A 20,862-nucleotide genomic window follows, 5' to 3' on the forward strand; every position below is an offset into this window, starting at 1 on the left:
CTGTTTTTTTTTTTAACAGTTTCTCAGTCCGTAAAAATAAGATAGCCACAAGCTGCATGTTATTTATCCAGTGACGAGAGAGAGAGAGAGAGAGAGAGAAAAAAATCAAACAAACAAAAAAACCCCAAAACAGTTCCTTCCCTTTGTTAATTATAGTAACCTAAAATGTGCATACTGCTGCCACAAGCTTGTCTTCCCCAATTTAAGATATTGCAAAATTGCAGATCATTGAAAAACAGAAGTTGTTCATGTGCAAATGCAATATTTTAGACAGTTGTACTTCACAATTTTCTAGTGCGGTTAGAGTTAGTGTACGTTATATTTGTGAAATCCTCCAATTTGGAAATAAGAATTTCACTTAAGGATGGGGTGCCGCCTCTTATGGACTAAAGCCACAGATTAATAGTTTGTGCAGTGTCGGGATGTTGACATATTGCCACCATTACAATGTAACAGCACCCTAGTAAAGATAATACAGGCTACTGAAAGTCGTGAAAATATAAACACCTGTAATTACGTGTAAACACCGTTTTAATCTAGTGATCAGCCAAGTCTGATCCTCAACAATGCATTTCATCTTTCTGTATGAAACACTGCCTGGAACCAAAGCATCACGACGGAAATACTGAAGTGAAATAGACGAAAGGAAAAAGTTGCCGTTAAGTTGATATCGCGCAGCTGAAGGAGTAAACAATGAGTTTACATCAGATAAGACAGAAGCCTTCAGCCTACGGTCCACCTGAATGACAGACAAGAAGCCTAATAATCCTTTTATGACACATTATAAACTCATAAGTCCCTATTAGAGTGGATGAATTTATTATAGGGCAGTGATGCCATATCTGATCACAGCTACAGCGCAAACACTGCAGCAGCTCCGGGGTTGGGCGCTTCCTCACCTCCGTGCGTAGAGCTTGTTATTTCCATCTGAGCTCACACCGCCCGCCTCCGCGATCTCTTCTCTGTTTCTCTGTTTTATCTCAGGCAGTGAGTCGGGGCCGCAGCTCCCATGCGCTCTCCGCTCTCTTTAAAACTTCTCATTCTTTTGGATAAATGGAGACAACCTGAGCTTTTAGGATTCGCGGTGGAACGACGGGCGTTTTGTTTTTAACGAGGCGAGAAAACAGCAGAAACAGACTACACGCCACACTTAGAGGCCAAGTTTACTCTTTGAATTTCATATCCGCCGCGTCTCAGGTAAGTAAAAAAAAAAAAGGCCAGCGCATATAACCGTCTTTTTTCCCCCCTCTCAGAAATATTACAAAAACAAATTCTATTTATTCTTTAAAGAAAAGTCCACCAACAGTCTTGTAAACGTGCGGCACTTTTTTTGGAGTGGAAAAAACGAGGAGTCAAACAGACTTACACCTCATATCACCGCAGCGATGACAGACTTTCTAAACTGTGTGTGTGTCATCTAGATTAGAGCTATGATTAAAATATAGACCACACCGCCCGCATAAAAACAGGCCAGGTATTCCTTCAGAAACACGGACTCTTGATAAAGGATGAGAGTGAATCTGTAATCTGCTGTTCACCTTCATCAGGAGAATCTATGTTTTGCATTCGCTGATATCCTTTTGGTTCTTACATTAGCAAAGTTATTGGTTATTAGCTTTGTATCACAATAGCTGCAATTCTGTCATGGCTTGCCCTATATCTGACATTATTCAAAATATTTGGGATTCCGGCAGCAGGTGCAGAAACAATGATAGCCAGTGAAAGTGAGAGTGAGAGTGGGCGAGGCAGGGACACACATGGCATGTACAGCGCAGATGTGACTGGTTTTTGCTTGTTCATTAAAAAAAAAAAAAAAAAAAAAAGGCTTATCATGTTTGCTGAAACTGTTGAGTAATATTTTCAGGAAATGGGGAGCTCTAATTTTAAAAACTGCGACAAAAGGGACACCACCTCGCTAACAGCATACACTAAATTTTCAAATGCTGCAAGCAGAAAACAAATAATATTTAATTTGCTGTAAAGCTGACATAATAAGCATGGGAAATCACTAGTTTTGCCCAAATGTCCATTTTTCTGTTAAATATTTAAAGTGAGATGCAAAGTAATTTGTTACAGGATCAGTGGATGCCAGCTGTCTGGCCCTTTTTTTTTTTTAACTACTAAACTATGAAAGCTGTGCATAGAAAACTTGTAGAGGAGCTGGACTTCTGCCTTTGGCTTTTGTGTTCTTTCATCAGTCTCCACAAAGAGAGCCAGATATCAAATTCCTATAGCTTCAACTATTCAGCTGGACAATGGAGCCTTTATGATGGTTTGTACACCTGAACCAATCGTACCTGCCTATCAGCTGGCTGACCAGCCTGTCCAAGGCCAGCACTCTAACAGTGAGCTGTGACAAAGCCCCCCATATAGGATCATATGACCCTGTCTTGTACGCTTGGACGGGTTGCATTAGAAAACTCAATGCAAAGCATTTATGTGCTACAGGAATGAGCCGAACATAATGCAAATTTTGTGTGCTGATCAATGGCACTATAATCTCAGGTCACACACTTTCAGTCTATGAGTTAGTGGCACCACTGTTAAGCTATATATTAGATTAAAACTGTGAAGGACATTTGGATGACAACCACAAATGGATGCTCGCTTACAGAAGGTTATAAACCTTTAAACACCAATAGCTCTAACACACCATGCAGGTCCTCATAAGCCACGTTATCAGCTTAATGTCTTATTGTGAAAAGCTACAAACTGTTTTTGCCATCAAAAAAAGACTAAATAACAAATGTAATTTAATAAATCAAATAGTACTTAGAAAAGAGCAGAATAAATATGCGTCCTCTCTGCTTGTGTTGTCTCTATTAAATTCTTTCAGCGCTCTGATTTTGCAGGGACTTACACACAGATTTCTGCTCTCTGTGTTTCGTGACCCCCTTTTCTGGTAATTTTGCTTACAGACCTCAAAGGATTACGCTCAGCTGCCATTCATAAAACATCATATGCTCAGATTTTAGATGAACTCGTATAGAAACCAGAGTCATTTGGGTGTTAGAATTAGGTCATCCGTCCTCATTATCAGAAGGTGGGCTCAACAAACTGATTCCCACGATAAGTTTTTTGTTTGTTTTTTGTTTTTTTTGTTTTTTTGTATTTTTTTTTTTTTTTGGCATGTTTATGAAGTGCTTTGGAAACATGCCAAACCAAAAATAAATAAATAAAAATGAATAAATAAAAAGCTTTCTAAATAGTGTGCAGCAGAAAATGGATCACCATTTTAAGGACACTTTAGTGCTTTCCACTCCAGATGCAGAATAATGAAAACAGTTTCAGAATGAGTTTGATGCCTTGTATTTGAGCTGAGGCACTGACACTGAAAGCAACTGAAATCCCATTTGAAACCATATAAAGTAAATCTCTCACTTAGGTGCACCGAGTTTGATGTAGACAGACGTTCAACTGCAACAACTTAAACTCGGTTACTCCTGTAAGTAACGTGTAAGAGGCATAACACGCACACGCACTGCTTTAAAACGGACAATCAACTCCTCTGACCGCAATACTATAAACAAAAGTGTCTGTCTGTGAAGACGAAGACAGAATAGCGGAAGGGAGCAGCTACTCACATCTGGTTTGAAAAGGAGGAAGCAAGGATGAGTTTTCTCGGTAATGAACTCCAAATTAAGAAAAAAGAGAAGACGAAACATGTGTGTGGTTACTGAAGGGGTCTGTGCGCGCGTGCGTGTGTGTGTGTGTGTCTGTCTGTTTATGATGTGCCTGCATGCGTTGTGTACTTATGCATGAGCACAGTTGCAGGGGTGTGTGTGTTGGTCTGAGTGTTTGTGGTTTCATCATCTGCTGTGACTGTGGCAGTGTATGCATGCTGTAGCTACAAATAATAACTCAGGTGTAGAGAGGGTATAATATTTCTGCTGCAGTGCAGCTTATCGTTGATTTTGTTCAATGTGTGTGCAAATATCTGAAAAAAAAAATGAAATAATTATTGAATAACTGTTTTATTTCACAGTTATTGAAAGGAACCCAAGCTCACATTTGATTTACTTTCACATTTATGATAAAGTTGAAACGTAGCAAATCGGATGCTACTCTGGTGTTATTAAGCCACAATTTAACCAGTATACGTAATTTCTAAGCAGAAAAAAGCACAAGCTCCAATTTTTAACACATGCAGTGTATGTGAGAGTATGCAAAAGTGTGTGTGATTGTGTGTGTTTACATGTGCAGTGACATCAGATAACCATGATTTGCCTAACTGTTGGCTTCAAGTCACAAAGCAGGCTTGTAGATAACACCCACTACACGAAGAGCATGCAAATGCCAGTAATGCATGGACAGTGTGCATGTCTGTATGTGTTTTGTGTAAGATGGAGAGAGGAAATCAAGTGGGAGTGAGAGGAAGACTGGTAATTCAAATTATTTTGACTGGTACTGCATATAAAAAAAAAAAGATTTACGCTGCAAAATCCATTTATGGATGTCGGGCATGCTGCTATATATCTGAAATCAGTTTGAAGTTCTTTTGGGTCTGAAGGGAGACTGACTCCATTTTTTGAGGTGACATCAATAGAGTCCCTTTTAGGTGGGCGTGATGACCGCAGATTTGAAAATGAGTGGGGTTTCCAAAGAAGTCATTTACGAGACATATTTTACCTCATCACTGTTGGAGGCCAGTGATGGAGCCGGATGATGGTTGAGGCTGCTTACATTCGAGCACCACAGGAACTTATCATTCTTATTTCTTTTTTATTGTTTATGAAGATTGCAAGATAACTGAGGTCTAAAATGGTGCTTCCTCTCTTATAGTGTGCCTGAATGGAAACAGTGGCCTTAAAAGATGGTTCAGCAAAACTGTTCTGCTTCAAAAACAGCAGTAACACCATGTAACTCCAGCTGTATGCATATGTGCTACCTAATTTGGTTATGTAGGTTGGCCAGAGGGCATCTGCCCTTGACCACTTGGCCAAAAACTTTCTGCAGATAAATTAGCATTTTGATATTTAAATGCAGAAATAAAATAATTTAGATGTTTATCCACAAGACAGCACTAGCCATATGCACTAAATGTTTCTTTTAATCCCCACTTGTATATTTAGCATTTTTGCTTAGCACGTTAGCGTGCTAACATACGCCAATTGGCGCCAAATATGCAACTACGTTTTGCATATAGCCAGTCATTAAAGCTACTACACTTCACTCTGAAGGAGATGTGTGTGCTTTATGTATCAGTAGGTGATCGTCCAGGAAATCTTAATTGAAAACCACAAATGTCAGCTTCGTGGTAGTAGTAGTACTAGTAGTGGTACAAATGGAAAAGTTAGGAGGCTTATAAATTCATTCAGCTTCCAAGAACCATGAGTATGTGTCCTCAGATTTTATCTGTTTAGATGTTTTAGTAAAACCCAAAGTAGGAAACTGATTCCATCCATATGTAATTAATGAGTAGCAGCAAATTCATGAGCAGAATCACAGAAATCAATGCTTCATAATGCTTGAAAAACACAATCTTTAACTCTGTGACTGTGATTACCCGAGCATACTCATTCTCAAAACAGAAAGTTGTTTCTGGGCCCATATATTTAAATGAGTATATTTTTAATTTGATGTGTCTTTATTAGTCTTGCTGATGTAAAAAAAAAAAAAAAAATTAAAATATATTTCATCTTGTGGTTTCTCAGACTCTAACAGATATGTCCTTTCTGTTCGTTCCTCAGCTAACTCACATGTACAAACTGGGATGTTCTTTTTGAGTAATAGTCAACATGCTGCACAGCTAACAGCCCTGTGGGTTTTCCTACTTCTTAAGGGTGTAAGAGATGGAAAATGGGACATCTGATGATGTGGAGGCACTGTGGGAGAAGGTGGACAGCAAACGCTACAACTTGTGTTGTACGATCACCCCATCAAAGCTCACCCCCTACCTCCGTCAGTGCAAAGTCCTGGATGAGCTGGATGAGGATGAGATTCTCAACTCCATACTGCTCACCACAAAAGCAAACCGCACAAGTAGGTAGAAAGATGTGTTTCGGTATCTAAAGGCAGAACAAATTTTCCTTTGACCTATCATATGCTAACCCGTCCTCTTTTAGGCCGTCTACTTGACATCCTCCACACTAAAGGCGAGCGGGGGTATGTGGCCTTTCTGGAGAGTCTCGAGTTTTACTACCCCGATCTGTACAAGTTGGTCACAGGGAAGGAACCCACACGGCGCTTCTCCACTATCGTAGGTGAGACAATCACCTTTGGTTGCAGACACCCCACACATTTATGCATGAACACACATCTTTTGTGATTGACTGCTAGGTTAAAAGCACTTAGGCATAGGTAAAGATGCTTGTATGAATGGGTGAATGAGGCTTGCAGTAAGGAAAGTGCTTTGAGTGCTCAAACAGAGTAGAAAAGCACTATATGAATGCCACTCCATTTATTTGCGTCAAATTATATGATAAAGGTGAAGTTTTGTACACATCAGTGATACAGTGTAAGCCACCAACACTGTATCAGTTTAAACTGTTCAAAATCAGCTTACTTTGCAGTCCTATCTTGTGTATTGAAGTCGCTAATGTATAATATACTTTGTTTATTTTTCTCCTCTCCTCTCCTCTCCTCTCCTCTCTTTTTTATCTGTCCCACAGTGGAGGAAGGTCACGAGGGTCTGACACAGTTTCTCATGAACGAAGTCACAAAGTTGCAGCAGCAGTCCAAAGTCAAGACCCTGCAGCATGCTGAGCTCAACAAGAAGTTTGTCACTCTGGAAGATGAGAAAAGGAAGTTAAAACTGGCCAATCAGGAGCTTCAGGCCTTCCAGCAGAGTAAAGACATGTTTATTCTTTAGATATATCCTGACAAAAATTTGCTTACCTTAACCTATGGACATCAAATCAATTCATCCTTGTAAAAGTTAGTACCAAATTTGAAGCCATTCTCATAAGGCTTCCAATGTGTTCATTATAATGTTTACTGGGAATAATCAGATGCATTTACAGAAGGACAGACAACCCAAAAAAGAACATTTTTCCAGCTGCTGCTGCTGATGGCTTAGAGGCATAAAAACACTTACACTTACACACTTACTTGCTACAGACAATAATGATACATGACTATTGTCTCAAATAGCTGAATATAAAATCTAACATCAAAACTTACCACTGTTCACTGAATCTGCAATCCCACCACACAGGCTTGGTTTGACCTGCCTGGTGCACCGCATTTGGGTTCGACATGGATAAGCTCTCTGTTGTGTATCAAAGCCTGTCAATAAAACTAGGACACTGTGGTCTTTATGCCCTGTGCAGTTGAACTCTGCAGCTGGAACACCAAGCACAAAGAAAGAAATACTAAATATAATGCATGTACACTCTTCAGGCTTTCACTGCACGCACACATAAGGAAGATGTAATTACCTTTGCAGCTTTGTCATTTTGTTCTATGATAGCCTTGAGCTTACAGAACAAGGACATTTAATTTTTACGCATAAAGGGAACCTATCATGCACATGTTGTTTTGGACTATACTTGCTTATTTGCTGTTTTCAATAGTTGTTTATCCTATACTGGGCCTTGGTGTAACCACTCAGTTCATCGACTGTCTGAACAAGCAGTTTTGAGCATCTGCAGTTCTACCACAGCAAAAAAACAAAAAACAGCATAACAGCTTCCTGTTAAGTAAAGAAGAAGGAGTTAGTAAAGCTATTTTTTTTTTCTTTATTTGTGGTTGGTTTTTAGGGTACAATAAGTTGAGAGAAGAGAGAAACACCTACAGTGATGAGCTCCTCAGAGTAAAGGATGAAAACTACAAACTGGCCATGAGGTACGCTACGCTGAGTGAGGAGAAGAACATGGCTGTGATGAGAAGCCGAGACTTGCAGCTGGAGGTACTGTACATACACACTGTCATCACCCTGTGTATGAATCATAATCAATGAGAAAAAAAAAAGTAGGAGTGAGTGTGAAGGAAATTTAAGTGCACTGATCTCATTTTCAGCTCCAAGCTGGTCTCTAAATGTCACTTTTCATCCTGTCTGTATTACAGATTGACCAACTGAAGCACAAGCTGAACAAGGTGGAGGAAGAGTGTAAGATGGAGAGGAGACAGAGCCTCAAACTGAAGAACGACATTGAGAATCGACCAAAGAGGGAGCAGATCTTTGAGCTGGAAAGAGAGAACGAGATGCTCAAGATCAAACTGCAGGAGCTGCAGTCCATCATACAGGTACTCGAACACAAAGTATTATTCGTGGCAGTGGCGCAGTGGTTAGGCGTTTGCCTTGCAGCCAGAAGGTTGCAGGTTCGAGCCCCTGTCCCTGCCCTGTGTTGTGTCCTTGGGCAAGACACTTAAGACACATTGCCCAACGGTGTCTCTGGCTGCATGACCGCAGATGCTCGTCTCTGGATGAGTGATCTGGAACGATCAAGGTACAATGACAATGAGTTGAATCTAATCTATTAGAGCAGTGAATCAGAGGAGAATCTTTCCAGTTCACCACTACTATTTTAGAGGTAACTACGGTGCTCTCATAGCTTAAACTAACTATAACAAATAGATTTTGGCCACTTCAGAGCAGCACAGCAAACTGCGAGCATGAGCCCACAAGTGGAAGTCAAATCGGTATCTCCTGTTAGCTGTATGTTTTGATTTTTGCCAACATCTGACAAAAATGTGTGCAAAAAATCTTTGCAGTTAGATGCTACACCAGAGTTCACCACCTAACTGCTGTTTGTCTGTTGCTGTGAGTGTGAAACAAAAGAAAACCACTAAAACCAAAGGACTGAGCTGAGGGGGACTACCAAGCTATAAAATAGAATCTATTATTCATTTCCCTCTCAGTTCCAACGACCTATTTTATTTTCGGACTTGTTCTAGCGTGCCTTTGCATAGATAAAAATAATCTTAGACCTAATCATAATCTATACTTGGTCTAGGTGTGGCCCCTCCATTCGTACACTGTGTGAAGTTTTAATAACTCTGCCTTTTTAGCACCTCTCCCTTTAAGCCAACTTTTTTTCTGATTGTTGCCTTTCATAAACAGAAAGGAGGACAGGGCAGCAGGTGAGTATGGCTTCTGCAGTCACAGACAGCAGTGTGTGCCTGAGATGACCATATTAGGAATACCTGCTCTTGCTGACATCATACAGAGCCAAGAATAGGAAAAAAAAAAAAAAAACTTGCTGAAATCGAGCAAATAGAGCACAAACTCTGAATTTGGTAAATGGATATTTTACCGTGTTTAATATGAGCTCTCCTTTGGGTACACTGGGCCATAATGGGATGACGTGGTCATACACACACACATAGGCTGTGGCATTCAAACAATGCTCAGCTGGTACAAAGTGTGCCAAGAAAATACCCCCAAGACCATGACACCACCAGCAGCAGCAGCTTGAACAGCTGATACAAGGCAGGATGGATCCATGCTCTCATGTTGTTTTTAACCCTGCCATGTGAATGCAGCATAAATTGAGACTCATCAGACCAGGCAACATTTTTAAAATCTTCTGTTCTCATCAATAAGGCATTTGGACCCAAAGAACTGCCAGTCACTGGATATTTTCTCTATTTCAGGCCATTCTCTCTAAGATATTTGTGTTAATGAACAGTTGAACAGGTGTAGCTAAGTGGAAAGGGCCAGTGAGTGTATATATGTGTGTATATATTTACACATCCTTTACAGAATTTTGTTTATCTTAACATTGGTCTGTAAATCATTTTGATAAGCTGTTATATCAATATATTTACACTTACTGGTTGACTCATTGTTTCCATTGCTAATAGAAAGAAAGGTCCTGTTGATAACTGCAGTGTAGCAGCCAGTCACACAGTTTCATATCTAACAGTGTGCATGTTTCATACCCAGCCGGGCCCTTTACCTGCATCAGACAAGGCCATCCTTGACATTTTGGAGCACGACAGACAGGAAGCACTAGAAGACAGACAGGATCTGGTCAACCGCCTCTACAACCTGCATGAAGAAATTAGACAGGCAGAGGAACTACGAGATAAGGTTACAACCACACACACACACACACACACACACACACACACACACACACACACACACACACACATGTATAAATGTACATTGGAAGTGAGGTGTGAGGGAGTTTAACAAGTGGTCTTCTGTCTGTCTGTCTGTCTGGCTGTTTGTTTCCATCTGTGTTTGAATGTGTGAACATGAAGCAAAGTGGGCCACTGAACAAACTGGGTTTGCAATAACACACCCTAGAGACACAAACCAGTGCCCCATGAGACCTTTAAAGAAAGCCCCATCTCAGGCCTCTTTCTGTGTAATCTGGTTGGCCTTTTTTCTCCTGCTGTGTTTCTCTTCCTGTATCTGCCTGTTCTTGTCTAACTATATATAACACTTGGTTTTTGTCTGTGTGCGTGTGTGCATGCATGCAGTACCTGGAAGAAAAGGAGGATCTGGAGCTGAAGTGCTCCACACTGCAGAAGGATTGTGAGATGTATCGCAACCGCATAGACACCATCGCCGTACAACTTGAGGAGGTGGAGAAGGAGAGAGACCAGGTGAAGACACAAACACACACACCACAGGCGTGCTCACATATGCAAGCACACGTGTATTGTAATCATATTTTTGCTTTAATTCCTTTGCTGCTTGCAGGCATTTCGAGCCAGAGACGAGGCCCAGCACCAGTTCTCCCAGAGTCTCATTGACAAAGATAAATATCGCAAGCAGATCAGAGAACTGGAGGAGAGGAGTGATGAACTCCACTTAGAGATCGTACGCAAAGATGCTAAACTGGTCACTCTGGAGTCTCGCCTGCGACGAATGTCCAAAGACATCAACCTAGACCAGGTCAGACATGGCATTGTAATAGAGAAGTGGAGCTAATAATATAGCTGCTGTTGCTTTTCTTCAAATCTTGACTTCAATAATGCTCATGTAACTCTGTTTTTGCAGAGTCTCCCGAGGGATATACCTCCATCCATCATCTCGCAGGGAGAGGATAAACAGGGACCGTCAGAATGGTCCAGCGATGAGTCGCCTGATGATAAGTTCTTCTCAGAGGAGCCCCGACTCAAACGTAGACCCAATCTCAAAGCAGTGGTCAGTTGTCTTCACCTCAAACTTATAGATATTATGAATCAAAGGCCAGATTCAATACCTAGTAATACATTAAACAGAGATTAAGACTTTCTCTTTAGAGCAGCTCCAAAGTGAGCTGAGCAGCCAATCGAAGGCAAACTGGTCATTCTCTGAAGAAATTCACAAACAGCTCATTATAATATAATCAAACGGGCTAAAATCTGTAATTAGTTGGTTCCCTATTTTAAATATTAACTATAATGTCAGCTATTATGTACTCATTTTATTTTTAGCTGTTGATAGTCATGACAAAAGGCTACAAAACGATTTTATTTTGTCTTTTGTTTTTTAGAATAGAGTCAAGTCTCCAGTCTGTGTACTGAAAGACCTTCAAGTCACCTCAGAGAACAATCAGCCTGGAGGTAACACCATCATGTGCATGTATCGCACTATATACTACCACAACAATGCCCATCCATTTCTGCAGCTTTATTGAAGTTTATCTCCGCCTTCCAGCTTCGGCTCCTACCAACGGAGGGGACTTTCTGGAGATTAATGTGCCAACGTATGGCAAGAGCAGCTCGCTCCCTCCCTCGCCCAGCATCCCGATTTCCCCCACATATCCTCCCTCATCGGCACCCCCGCTCACCTACCCTCCATCTGCCTCCCCGCTCCCGTTCAGCAGTGCGGAGTCCCCATACAGCAGGCACATGGTGCGACTGAGTTGTTTGCATTTGTTTTTAATACCAGTGAAATTGTGCTTAGTTCCTGTTTGTATAAATCCTAGTCTATGCAGTGTTAGATTGAATAAACCTGACAGTGTGTAACGTCGACTGCTCCCATTCCAGCTGCGTTGCCGTAATGACAGCATCCTCTCCACACTTCCTGAACCACCTGAGAAAGCATCTCTTTACCGCAGAGAGAGGGAGAAGGAACATGACTTCTATCCCCGCAGGTACTGAATAAATGCCATGTAGATGACTGATTTTAAGAATTTGTGCTGGTTTGTGTTGACTTTAACCTGATGTTTTGTCTGTTTTAGCATCTCTGACTTTGACAGCGACAACATGGAAATGGAGTTTGGTAACATGCTTTTTACACAATGATGTTTGAGATCTGAATCACTCTAAAATAAAATAAAATCAGTCTATTGATTGGTCTATTTCGGTTCTTATTTCCTTAGAGGATGAGCGTGGTCCTCCCTCTGTGCACTCGTCTTCATCTTCCCATCAGTCAGAAGGAATGGACACTTACGACCTGGAGCAGGTCAACAATATCTTCAGGAAACTCTCGTTGGAGAGGTACACAGACATACACAAGCTAAATGTAACACTTTACAAACACCTTCAGCTGCTACATCGCTTTACGTGTCTTTGTGCTTGTGCAGGCCGTTCCGCCCGTCTCTTTCCTCCTTCTCCAGACTCAGCGCATCCCTGAAGCCGGTGCAGGAGCTGTCATTGCAAAGTGACAACCTGCTGAAGGACATTAAGCTGGTCGGTGGTAATGAAAGCGGGATTTTCATCTCACATGTCCAGTCGGGGTCCATTGCAGAGAAGGCAGGGCTACGAGAGGGCCACCACCTCCTATTTGTATGTCATTTTTTTTTCCCTGAATGTGCCAAATGTCAAAAAATTTGCTGCAGTTATAAGATAAATGTGAGTTCAGTTAAAATATCTGGCGGTGCAAATAGTAAAGCACTTTAGAGATCCAAGAAACATGCATGGACATTTAGAGAATGGGGAGAACACCATAATTGACATTTTTAGACACCTGCTCTTTTACTTGTTCTATTTGTGTTCCTTATTCCTATGAAAATTTTCTAAAAGGGACTAACTTGTATTAATCAATAATCTGTGTTCTGCTGTGATTGGCTGGCCAGATTGAGGGGTGCATACGTGGGGAAAACCAAAGCATTTCATTGGATACCAGCACTCAGGAAGAAGCCCATTGGACTCTGCAGCACTGCTCTGGGCCCATCACCCTGCACTATCGGGTCAACCTCGACTGTAAGCGATATTTATATTCAACACTTCATTAAATGTGGATCCACTGCATATACGAATTCAAACATATACTTGCCCTGCAGCTTATCGCCGTCTTCAGAGCAATCTAGCAGATGGCACTTTAGCATCTGGTGACTCATTCTACATACGGGTCAACCTCAACGTCTCTGGACAGTTGGACAGCTGCTCCTTGTCTGTGCGCTGTGATGAGGTGGTGCATGTGCTGGACACCAGGCACCAGGGCCGCTGTGAGTGGCTGTGCGCCCGTGTGGACCCCTACACCGGCTCTGACCTGGCTGAGTGTGGCACAATACCCAGTAACTCACGGTACAGAGCTGTTTTTTTTTTTTTAACTATAAGTCCTTGAACTTGTGTGTTTTACCTCAGATTTTTAGCTGCTAATTACCTTTGCTGTCCTAAAATATCATACATTGCCCTGACAAAGCAGCGGTAACCGGAAGCACATCAAGTAGAAACAGTGTGTTGTAGTCACAGAGCAACAAAGAAAGCAGCTTGAGGGAGGACAAGTTCTTACATGGTGTTTTTATCTTATGCAGTTGTGTCAAAATTTGAGAATCTTTTATAAGGCTCTGGTGTGTGTACTCATGTGAAATGTAGTGCTCAGCAGCTGCTCCTGGTAAAGATTCAGAAGTTAGTGTGCCGAGGGGGGAAAGAAGAAAATGAAATTCAACGGAACAACCGGGTGAGAAACCTCAGCCTCTTTCTTTCTCCCCTTCTCTCGCTTTCTTTAGCAAAGCTTAAAAAAGTATATTGAAAATTTGAATGTGGATATTTGACTAAAGCAAAGATGCATGAATAAATCTTGTAGGCTATGTGTGCAAATCAAGGGTGTGTAAAGTGTTTTGTGGACGAGGAAATGCGTAATGTGTGAGTAAATCCTTGTTATGACACTGGATTGTTGTTATATTAATCTCCAACTATTTCCCAACAATACATTTTCCCTTTCAGTGCTGGTTTAATAGTAGCTATTTTTATTGATCTATTTTTATTTTGGAAATTTCTTTGCATGTTCACAACCTGCATGCAACCAAACCTGAATCCAATCTCTATGATCTGATGGCAGTTCAGATTAGACTATGAGTTTGGTATTTAAAAATAAAACAAATCTTTTCTGCATTCTCAAACAATCTAAGAATAGGGTTTCCAGATTGCTGCAGTGACATTTTGGATTGCATTCCATGAGATGCACTTTCAAGTAACTGCCTGTTGAAAATTAAACGAACCTTAACTCATGCCCATATAACTACACATATCCTTGTACTCAAAAGGAAACTCGATATTTTTTAATAATGTGTGAACACAAAGCTTCCTGCTGAAAAACTGCTAAGCTTGGCTCAACGTACAGCAGCGTGAACATTACTTTGCATTGATCTCAGGTTCGCAGCAGTCAGTAGCTGTTTTGCATTACTCTGCTATGTTGCTTTCACAAAAGTGTGTATGTTAGAGTCTGAATCATAACTTTCATGTCTATTCTTTTCATGCCTGCCTAGAACAATTTACAACCTGAAGAAACCAGCCACTCCCCTGATCCTAGGGCCAGCCCACGCATGTCTAGAGCCAGCATTTTCATCACTCAAATACTGCAGGTAATAAAGTTCAGGCAAAACCTGCAGTTGCTGCAATGTTTAAAATTGTTCAGCAGTGACAAGCCTATGATACAGCCTACAGACAAGAAAATAAATCAAGATTGGCCCTGATAAATTCTTGATTGCGGCATAGTTTTCCACTAAATTAATGCACAATGAATCCACATGTCGGATACCCCCGGTAACACGGGGCTTTTCAATGTCTGCTTTGATTTCCAGTTTGTGAGCAGGGTGGATATAAAGTACAAGCGATTGAACAGCAACGAGCGTGTGAGAATCATCAACTCAGGGAGCACAACACTACCCAGACAAGGCTTTGAGGTGCTTCGACCAGAAGGTGAATACAAAGTGTTGCAGTGGGAGACAAAACAAAGATGATGCACATGTGCTCAGTGCAGAAAATTCACAGCTGAAGCATTTGAAGTGGCTGCCAAAGCAGAGAAAGTGAAAGCAGTGGAATGATTCAAAGTGGTAAAGAGTTATGAGTTAAACTGCTAAAGTGTGTTTAGGTGCCAATTTTCCATGCAAACACCTCAGTAAAGCTGAAATATATATATAAAAAAAAAACTGAACAGAGTTGAGAATTCAGTGTTAACTGCAAACTAAACTGTGCTAAACAGCTGTATGACAGCAAGCACCGAGAGCAGCTAAAGTAAACTGTGTCTGCTGTGGAAAGTTCTTTTGATGCTTATTTTTTCTTTTTTGGGTTGTCAAAAAGTAAAACTCAGAGAAGTGAAAAGGGTGCGAAGTGTCAGTTGTATAAGAAGCCTTGAAGGGAGCTCAAGGAGTCATTGGACGAGTAAGATGAAAGCATGTAAAATGTCACCCAGTGTAAACACTGACGGTTGTGCAGCGGAAACAGTTGGAAGTCCTGTTTAAGTTTAAGACTGGAAAGTGCTCAAACTGCCTGTTGAAGAGTACTGCACAGCGTGACATGCAAGCAAAAGCAGCACCGTGAAAATATAACGAGGTGTAAAGAGAGCATGAAACTAAAACTGTGATAACACTATTAAAAGCACGATAAAGCGGAATTAACTCTTTAGGCAAGAGCATTACTGAAAGCGTTTAATAGAAGCTGGGGGTGCGGGTGGAGTGATTGACTGGAAATGTTGCTGCCATTTATTAAAATGAGTAAAAAAACAGTTCAGAGCAAGATTAATGTTAATATGTAGCATGTATTAGTTATATAAAGATTCCTTAAAAATGGGGTGGCTCAACGAATGAATCAGATGATTTAAACTGATAATCTGCTTAATAATTTACCTCATTGGCCCTTTAACTAGTCACCAGACAGTGGGTGTCATTCTGCTCCTCTGAACTCCCACTGGCCCTGCAGTGGTTTGTCTTTTTGTAGCTAAGTTGTTTTAACTGCAAGCAGTTGTGGGTAAAAGGCACAGAGCATCTTGAGGTTAATCGCCGCTCTTCTGCTGGCTGCTTTTCTGTTGCACTTCATCACTCAGATTCAGACTTCAGATAATCATTTGCTGAAATTATTTTTGGAAATGCTTCACTTTCTGTTCTCAAGCTGAGTCATAATTGTGTTTTAGCTCTCCTTGCATGTGTGCCATTGGTGCAAACAGATGCTGCTGACCAAGACGGTGAGCTGAGCAGGAGTTTGAGCTTGATTCCTTACAGTCCCGTCACTCTCCAGCGGACCCAGAGAAGAAGACCGGTCCTATTCACTCCCGCTGCTCTCGCCAAAACCATTATCCAAAAAATACTTAACATGGGGGGAGCCATGGACTTTAATATCTGCAAACCAGGTCAGTGTATGATGGGTATAAGAAAGTTCACAGCAATTTTAATGACTTCATGAGGAATATTTCCCACCTTATTGAGATAATACTAGTTTATTAAGCTATGGTTAAGGCAAGGATAAGAAGTAGTTAAGCTAAAGGTAGAAGGTGAGAGAAAAGGAAGCTACTACAGAGATGTAGGTCAGGTATTGTGTTTCACTGTGTGTAAATGTTAAGGAGTGTAACCAGAGAGACAGCAGAGGAAGGACTTAAGATGACCCAAATGATAGTTAGAATGATGATGCAGACAGTTTAGTTGCTACACTTCAGTTGACCCACTGAAATATGAAAATGTTGCTAGCACTGTCAAATCTTTAGAGAATTCACGCACGAGTCACATGACCAACCAACTGCTCCCAGTAGACCTGGGTCAGACAAGTTGCTGGTGTACAAAGCTGAACATCTGGTAAACTCAAGAGACTGTTTAAAGTCTCAATTATGCTGACATTCCCCTCAGCAAAAACCACAGAAGTTTCTGTTCCTTGTGCCAAATGTGCTGTGGTGACTGTTAACATATAAACAGTTTCATCTTTGTGTCCTTAGAGCCACAATTTCACAAGGCAAGAAACAGAATTAACACATTTTTTTCCCTGTTGCCTTTACATTCGGCCGAGCAGACAGCCTGACCAAAGAGGAGTTTCATCTGAAGCAGAATGTGGAGCCCTTCATTCACTACAAAGAGAAACAAGCCACTTTTGAATGCATCACCAGAGAAAACATAGAGGCTGTCGCTGCCAAAGTGAGTTTTTATTGTGTGTGTGTGTGGGTGTGCGTGTGTACGACAAATGTAACCTGTGATGAACCTTTTATACACATGACATAGCGGGCCTAATTAACAGACACAAAGAACCTGTTAGGCTTTATTTGTTAACTTTGAGAGTGCAACAAATGTACCATAAACGTGGTATAATCTTAACCCAAGTAACCTACCTGTACTCCTCACCCTTTAAGAAACAGCTGTAAAAATATGAGAAGTTTGGTATAGAAATGTAGCTTTCCTTATGAATATGGTGGAAATACTGATGAACATATTGACTACAAGCTTCTGCATATTTTTTTACTAGAATATTTTCTTCATTCACTAGCCCAAATAATTCATTAAAATTAATCTAAATGTTTTCCTTGTTATTGCATTTATTTTGTGTTTAGTCCTAGTCCTGTCTAATTATAATGGAAGGATGGATGGAATTTGATTGCTGTGATTGGGTAATACGGATTCCCATTTCCACTGGGAGTGACCAAGATGGCCAGAATTAGAAATGAGTACTTCAGAGGGACAGCTCAGGTTTAGAGGTTTGCAGACAAGGCTGAGATGGTTTGGACATGTGCAGAGGGGGGCTAGTCGATATCTTAGACAGAGGATGTTGAAGAAGGAGCTGCCAGGCAGAAGGAAACATCAGGGGAAGTTCATGGATGCAGTGAAGGAGGACGTGCCGAGGCTTGGTGTGACAGGGGTAGGGTAAGATGAAGGCAGATGATCTGCCGTGACGGGCCCTAAAGGTAGCAGCAGAAAGAAGAAGATGAATAAGAAGGGTAATGTGGTTTCCAGTCTTTGAGTGGCTGTCTTAGGATCTAGCTAACAATGGACTCCTGTCGGATGTGGTGATTAATCACATCAGACCATTGTCTTCATCGTAGCTGTTAAAATCTTACCAGCACTCCTAACTTTGCAGCGTAAGGGGTAAGGAGAGTCATATATATTGTCAGAGTATGAGAAAAAGAAAATCAGGATACATGGGTGAGGACATGGAGTTCCATTTTACAGTAACAAACTGTTTGTGGAGATTACAGTGGGGGTACTAAAATGACAGAATAATGACAACCAAACACCTGACACTAGTGTACTACACAACATTTATTATACAGCCCAATACCTATTTAAAAACAAAGTAACAGACTGCTGTAAAAATAATGGTTAAAAGCTAACAAATCCAGTGGCAGTACTTTGCTGTAATTCAACAGGGAAATTACCTGCAGTGTTGGTTAATGTCAAGTTGTCAAATTCAAAGAAATTGAAATTCAGAGATTCTTTATATTTATGGTGATTATGCAATCACAAAACACAATTCTGTGTGGTAGTTCTTAGCTTAAATCCAGACAGTACTTAGAACACAGACAGACACACCATAAATGAATATACACAATGTATTTCTTTTTTAACAAATTCAAACAAAGTCAAGTGTACAAAAAATGACAGTATTGCTTGTCAGTCCTTTGCACACCCTTTTAAATAAAGTGGTGCCAAAATCAGAAACTTTTGCATGTAAGAGAATAGTTTGAACATTGATGCCTATCTCATGAGAGAACAGGTGTGAAGTGACAAGCCTGGCTCTGCGAGAGGTAACAAACCCCATCTAGCAGGATCTGTAACGCTTAAGTTGTTTCTGTTTTGTTTAATCATGTGCATACACCCAGTGCTTCTGAGGGAAGTGTGTGTCGGAAAGCAGGCCCAAAGGAAGGTAATTAGAGCTCAAGCCAGTGCCCTCTGAATGAGCTGTCGCTGTGGCTAATTAAAAAATAGACATTATCTGAAGGCTTACCACAAAACACACATTTAGGGCTGATCAGCCTGTGGTAGACATACCTCAGCTGAGAGTGTCTTGCAGTTAAAGGCTGAAACACCAAGTGGTGTCAAGATACGCAACTGAGGATTTGTCATAATTGGAGCTACAGAATATAGATGTCAAGTCTTCAAGAACAACCTCACTCAATTCAGAGAAATCAGGGACTGTAAAACCCAGTCCCAGTCTAACTCAACAAAAACAATGAAGAGGAGTGTATATATGAAAGGAGCACCATCAACATTTAAATCTTTTAATCAGGCTTTTAAAAAAATGTATTTATTTATTTTTAGTCTTCAATCATGTATGTACGGTGTAGATCTGTATTTGTCGGTAAAGATTGTTTTTTTTTTTCTTCTTTTTTCCACTCGTCACCAGGGCAAACACTGCCTGCTGGAGGCTGAGCTGAGCTGCGTCAAGGACCTTCTACGGAGAGAAATCTACCCGATCATCATCTACATCAAGATCTGTGAGAAAAATGTCAAAAAGTTAAGGTAAGCCTGACAAACCTTCTTTTAACTCTCAAAGCACACAGCTGTGAGCCATTGTTCTTTTTAATAAAATACCCGTCCTTGATATTTTGACTCCAGATAGGAGCTGACATCGAGCCAAGGATGTCAGTTTAATATTGTTGTTGCTCTTGAATAGTAACTGTCCTAAATTAACTTTCTTTTTTCCCACTGTCCACAAAGGTAACAAGATCCAGATCTTTACTCAAAATATCTGTGTGTGTATGTGTGATCCCCATAATTGTTGGTTAAGTAATTGTAAACCAAGACAGACGCTTGATGTGTGTCATGGCGGATTGTGCCTTTAAATAGCAGTCCAGCGTATGAACCCATTACCGTCACTGTTATCTTTCTGAGAAAAAGCACGCAGACCGCTGTTGCAGACTGTCTACAGGATCTCATCAGAAATACTGGGTTCTAAACCACATCACCACCTCATCGCTGCTTCCTTCCTGTTTCCTCTCCACACAGGAAGTTGCCTCTGCGCGTGGAGTCAGAGGAAGACTTTGTGAAGCTGTGTCGCGCAAAAGAGAAGGAGCTGGAGGGCATCCCTTGTCTCTACGCCACCCTGGAGCCGGAGGCCTGGGCAGGGATGGAGGACCTCATCAGGGTGATCAAAGACCGAATACTGGATGAGCAGAAGAAGACCATCTGGGTGGAGCAGGACCTGCTGTAGACAAACATAGCTACACACAGTTGCTTGCACATGAAGATATACATGGAGTTAAACATAGTAAAACACAAAAAGCCTTATCATGCTTTCAAGCATTTATATTTATGGGGAGACTCAAAGATGCATGTGTGGCTACTGAAATTGTTTAATAAATGCATTATATTTTTTGTAAATATGTCTTTTATTTAGAAAAATAAACAGATTGAAAACATGAAAAAGAATCCTTTCTTTGCTTAAAAATGAGCCCCTGGTCTGTATGTTTACAAAAAAGAAAGAACAAACAAACTGGGCTGTACCTTCAATAAGAGTCAGCGCTTGCCTAACTGAGATTCTGCAGCCCTCTAGTGGCTAATGTTGGGTCGGTCATACTGGAAATAATAAATAAATAAATAGTGTTTAATTTTAATTTTTTAACTTTATGCTAAATTACCATCCACCTCTAGATTTGGTTTGGACCACATGAGACACTAAGAGTGCGCATGGCAGCTTTAAAAGGAAACGTTTTAAAGGACCAATCAGTATTTTTCAGAAACTCAGTGTGACTTAAACAGTTACTGGGAACCTTTTTTGCTACTTGTGACTCCTCCCCAGCAGCGCCAACAAAATGAGAAAAGGGTTAAATTTCCTTTACTTAGACTGTGTCATTTAAATTATTGTCATTAGTCTCATTATGCTGTGCAGCAGTTTTTT

The 20,862-nt window shown here is 40.8% G+C and overlaps 1 protein-coding gene across 2 annotated transcripts; it reads left to right on the forward strand.

The window, feature by feature from the left end:
* Positions 1-951: 951 nt before the first annotated feature.
* Positions 952-20,344, forward strand: card11 (caspase recruitment domain family, member 11). Of its 2 annotated transcripts, none has more exons than XM_030735772.1 (25): positions 952-1,197; positions 5,783-5,982; positions 6,066-6,203; positions 6,612-6,788; positions 7,701-7,849; positions 8,008-8,187; positions 9,830-9,976; positions 10,375-10,500; positions 10,598-10,792; positions 10,898-11,044; positions 11,376-11,445; positions 11,540-11,736; positions 11,872-11,978; positions 12,066-12,106; positions 12,207-12,324; positions 12,411-12,612; positions 12,903-13,029; positions 13,110-13,353; positions 13,645-13,729; positions 14,538-14,633; positions 14,853-14,970; positions 16,181-16,396; positions 17,047-17,168; positions 19,369-19,484; positions 19,971-20,344. In XM_030735772.1, exons 2-25 carry the CDS (start codon positions 5,793-5,795, stop codon positions 20,173-20,175), a joined length of 3,513 nt encoding a protein of 1,170 aa, XP_030591632.1. In that variant the 5' UTR covers positions 952-1,197; positions 5,783-5,792; the 3' UTR covers positions 20,176-20,344. The 2 variants fall into 2 exon arrangements, with proteins under 2 accessions (XP_030591632.1, XP_030591633.1); XM_030735773.1 differs by having other exon boundaries at positions 16,214-16,396.
* Positions 20,345-20,862: the final 518 nt, after the last annotated feature.

The sequence above is a fragment of the Archocentrus centrarchus genome, chromosome 8, assembly GCF_007364275.1.
Source record: "Archocentrus centrarchus isolate MPI-CPG fArcCen1 chromosome 8, fArcCen1, whole genome shotgun sequence".
Classification (NCBI taxonomy): domain Eukaryota; kingdom Metazoa; phylum Chordata; class Actinopteri; order Cichliformes; family Cichlidae; genus Archocentrus; species Archocentrus centrarchus.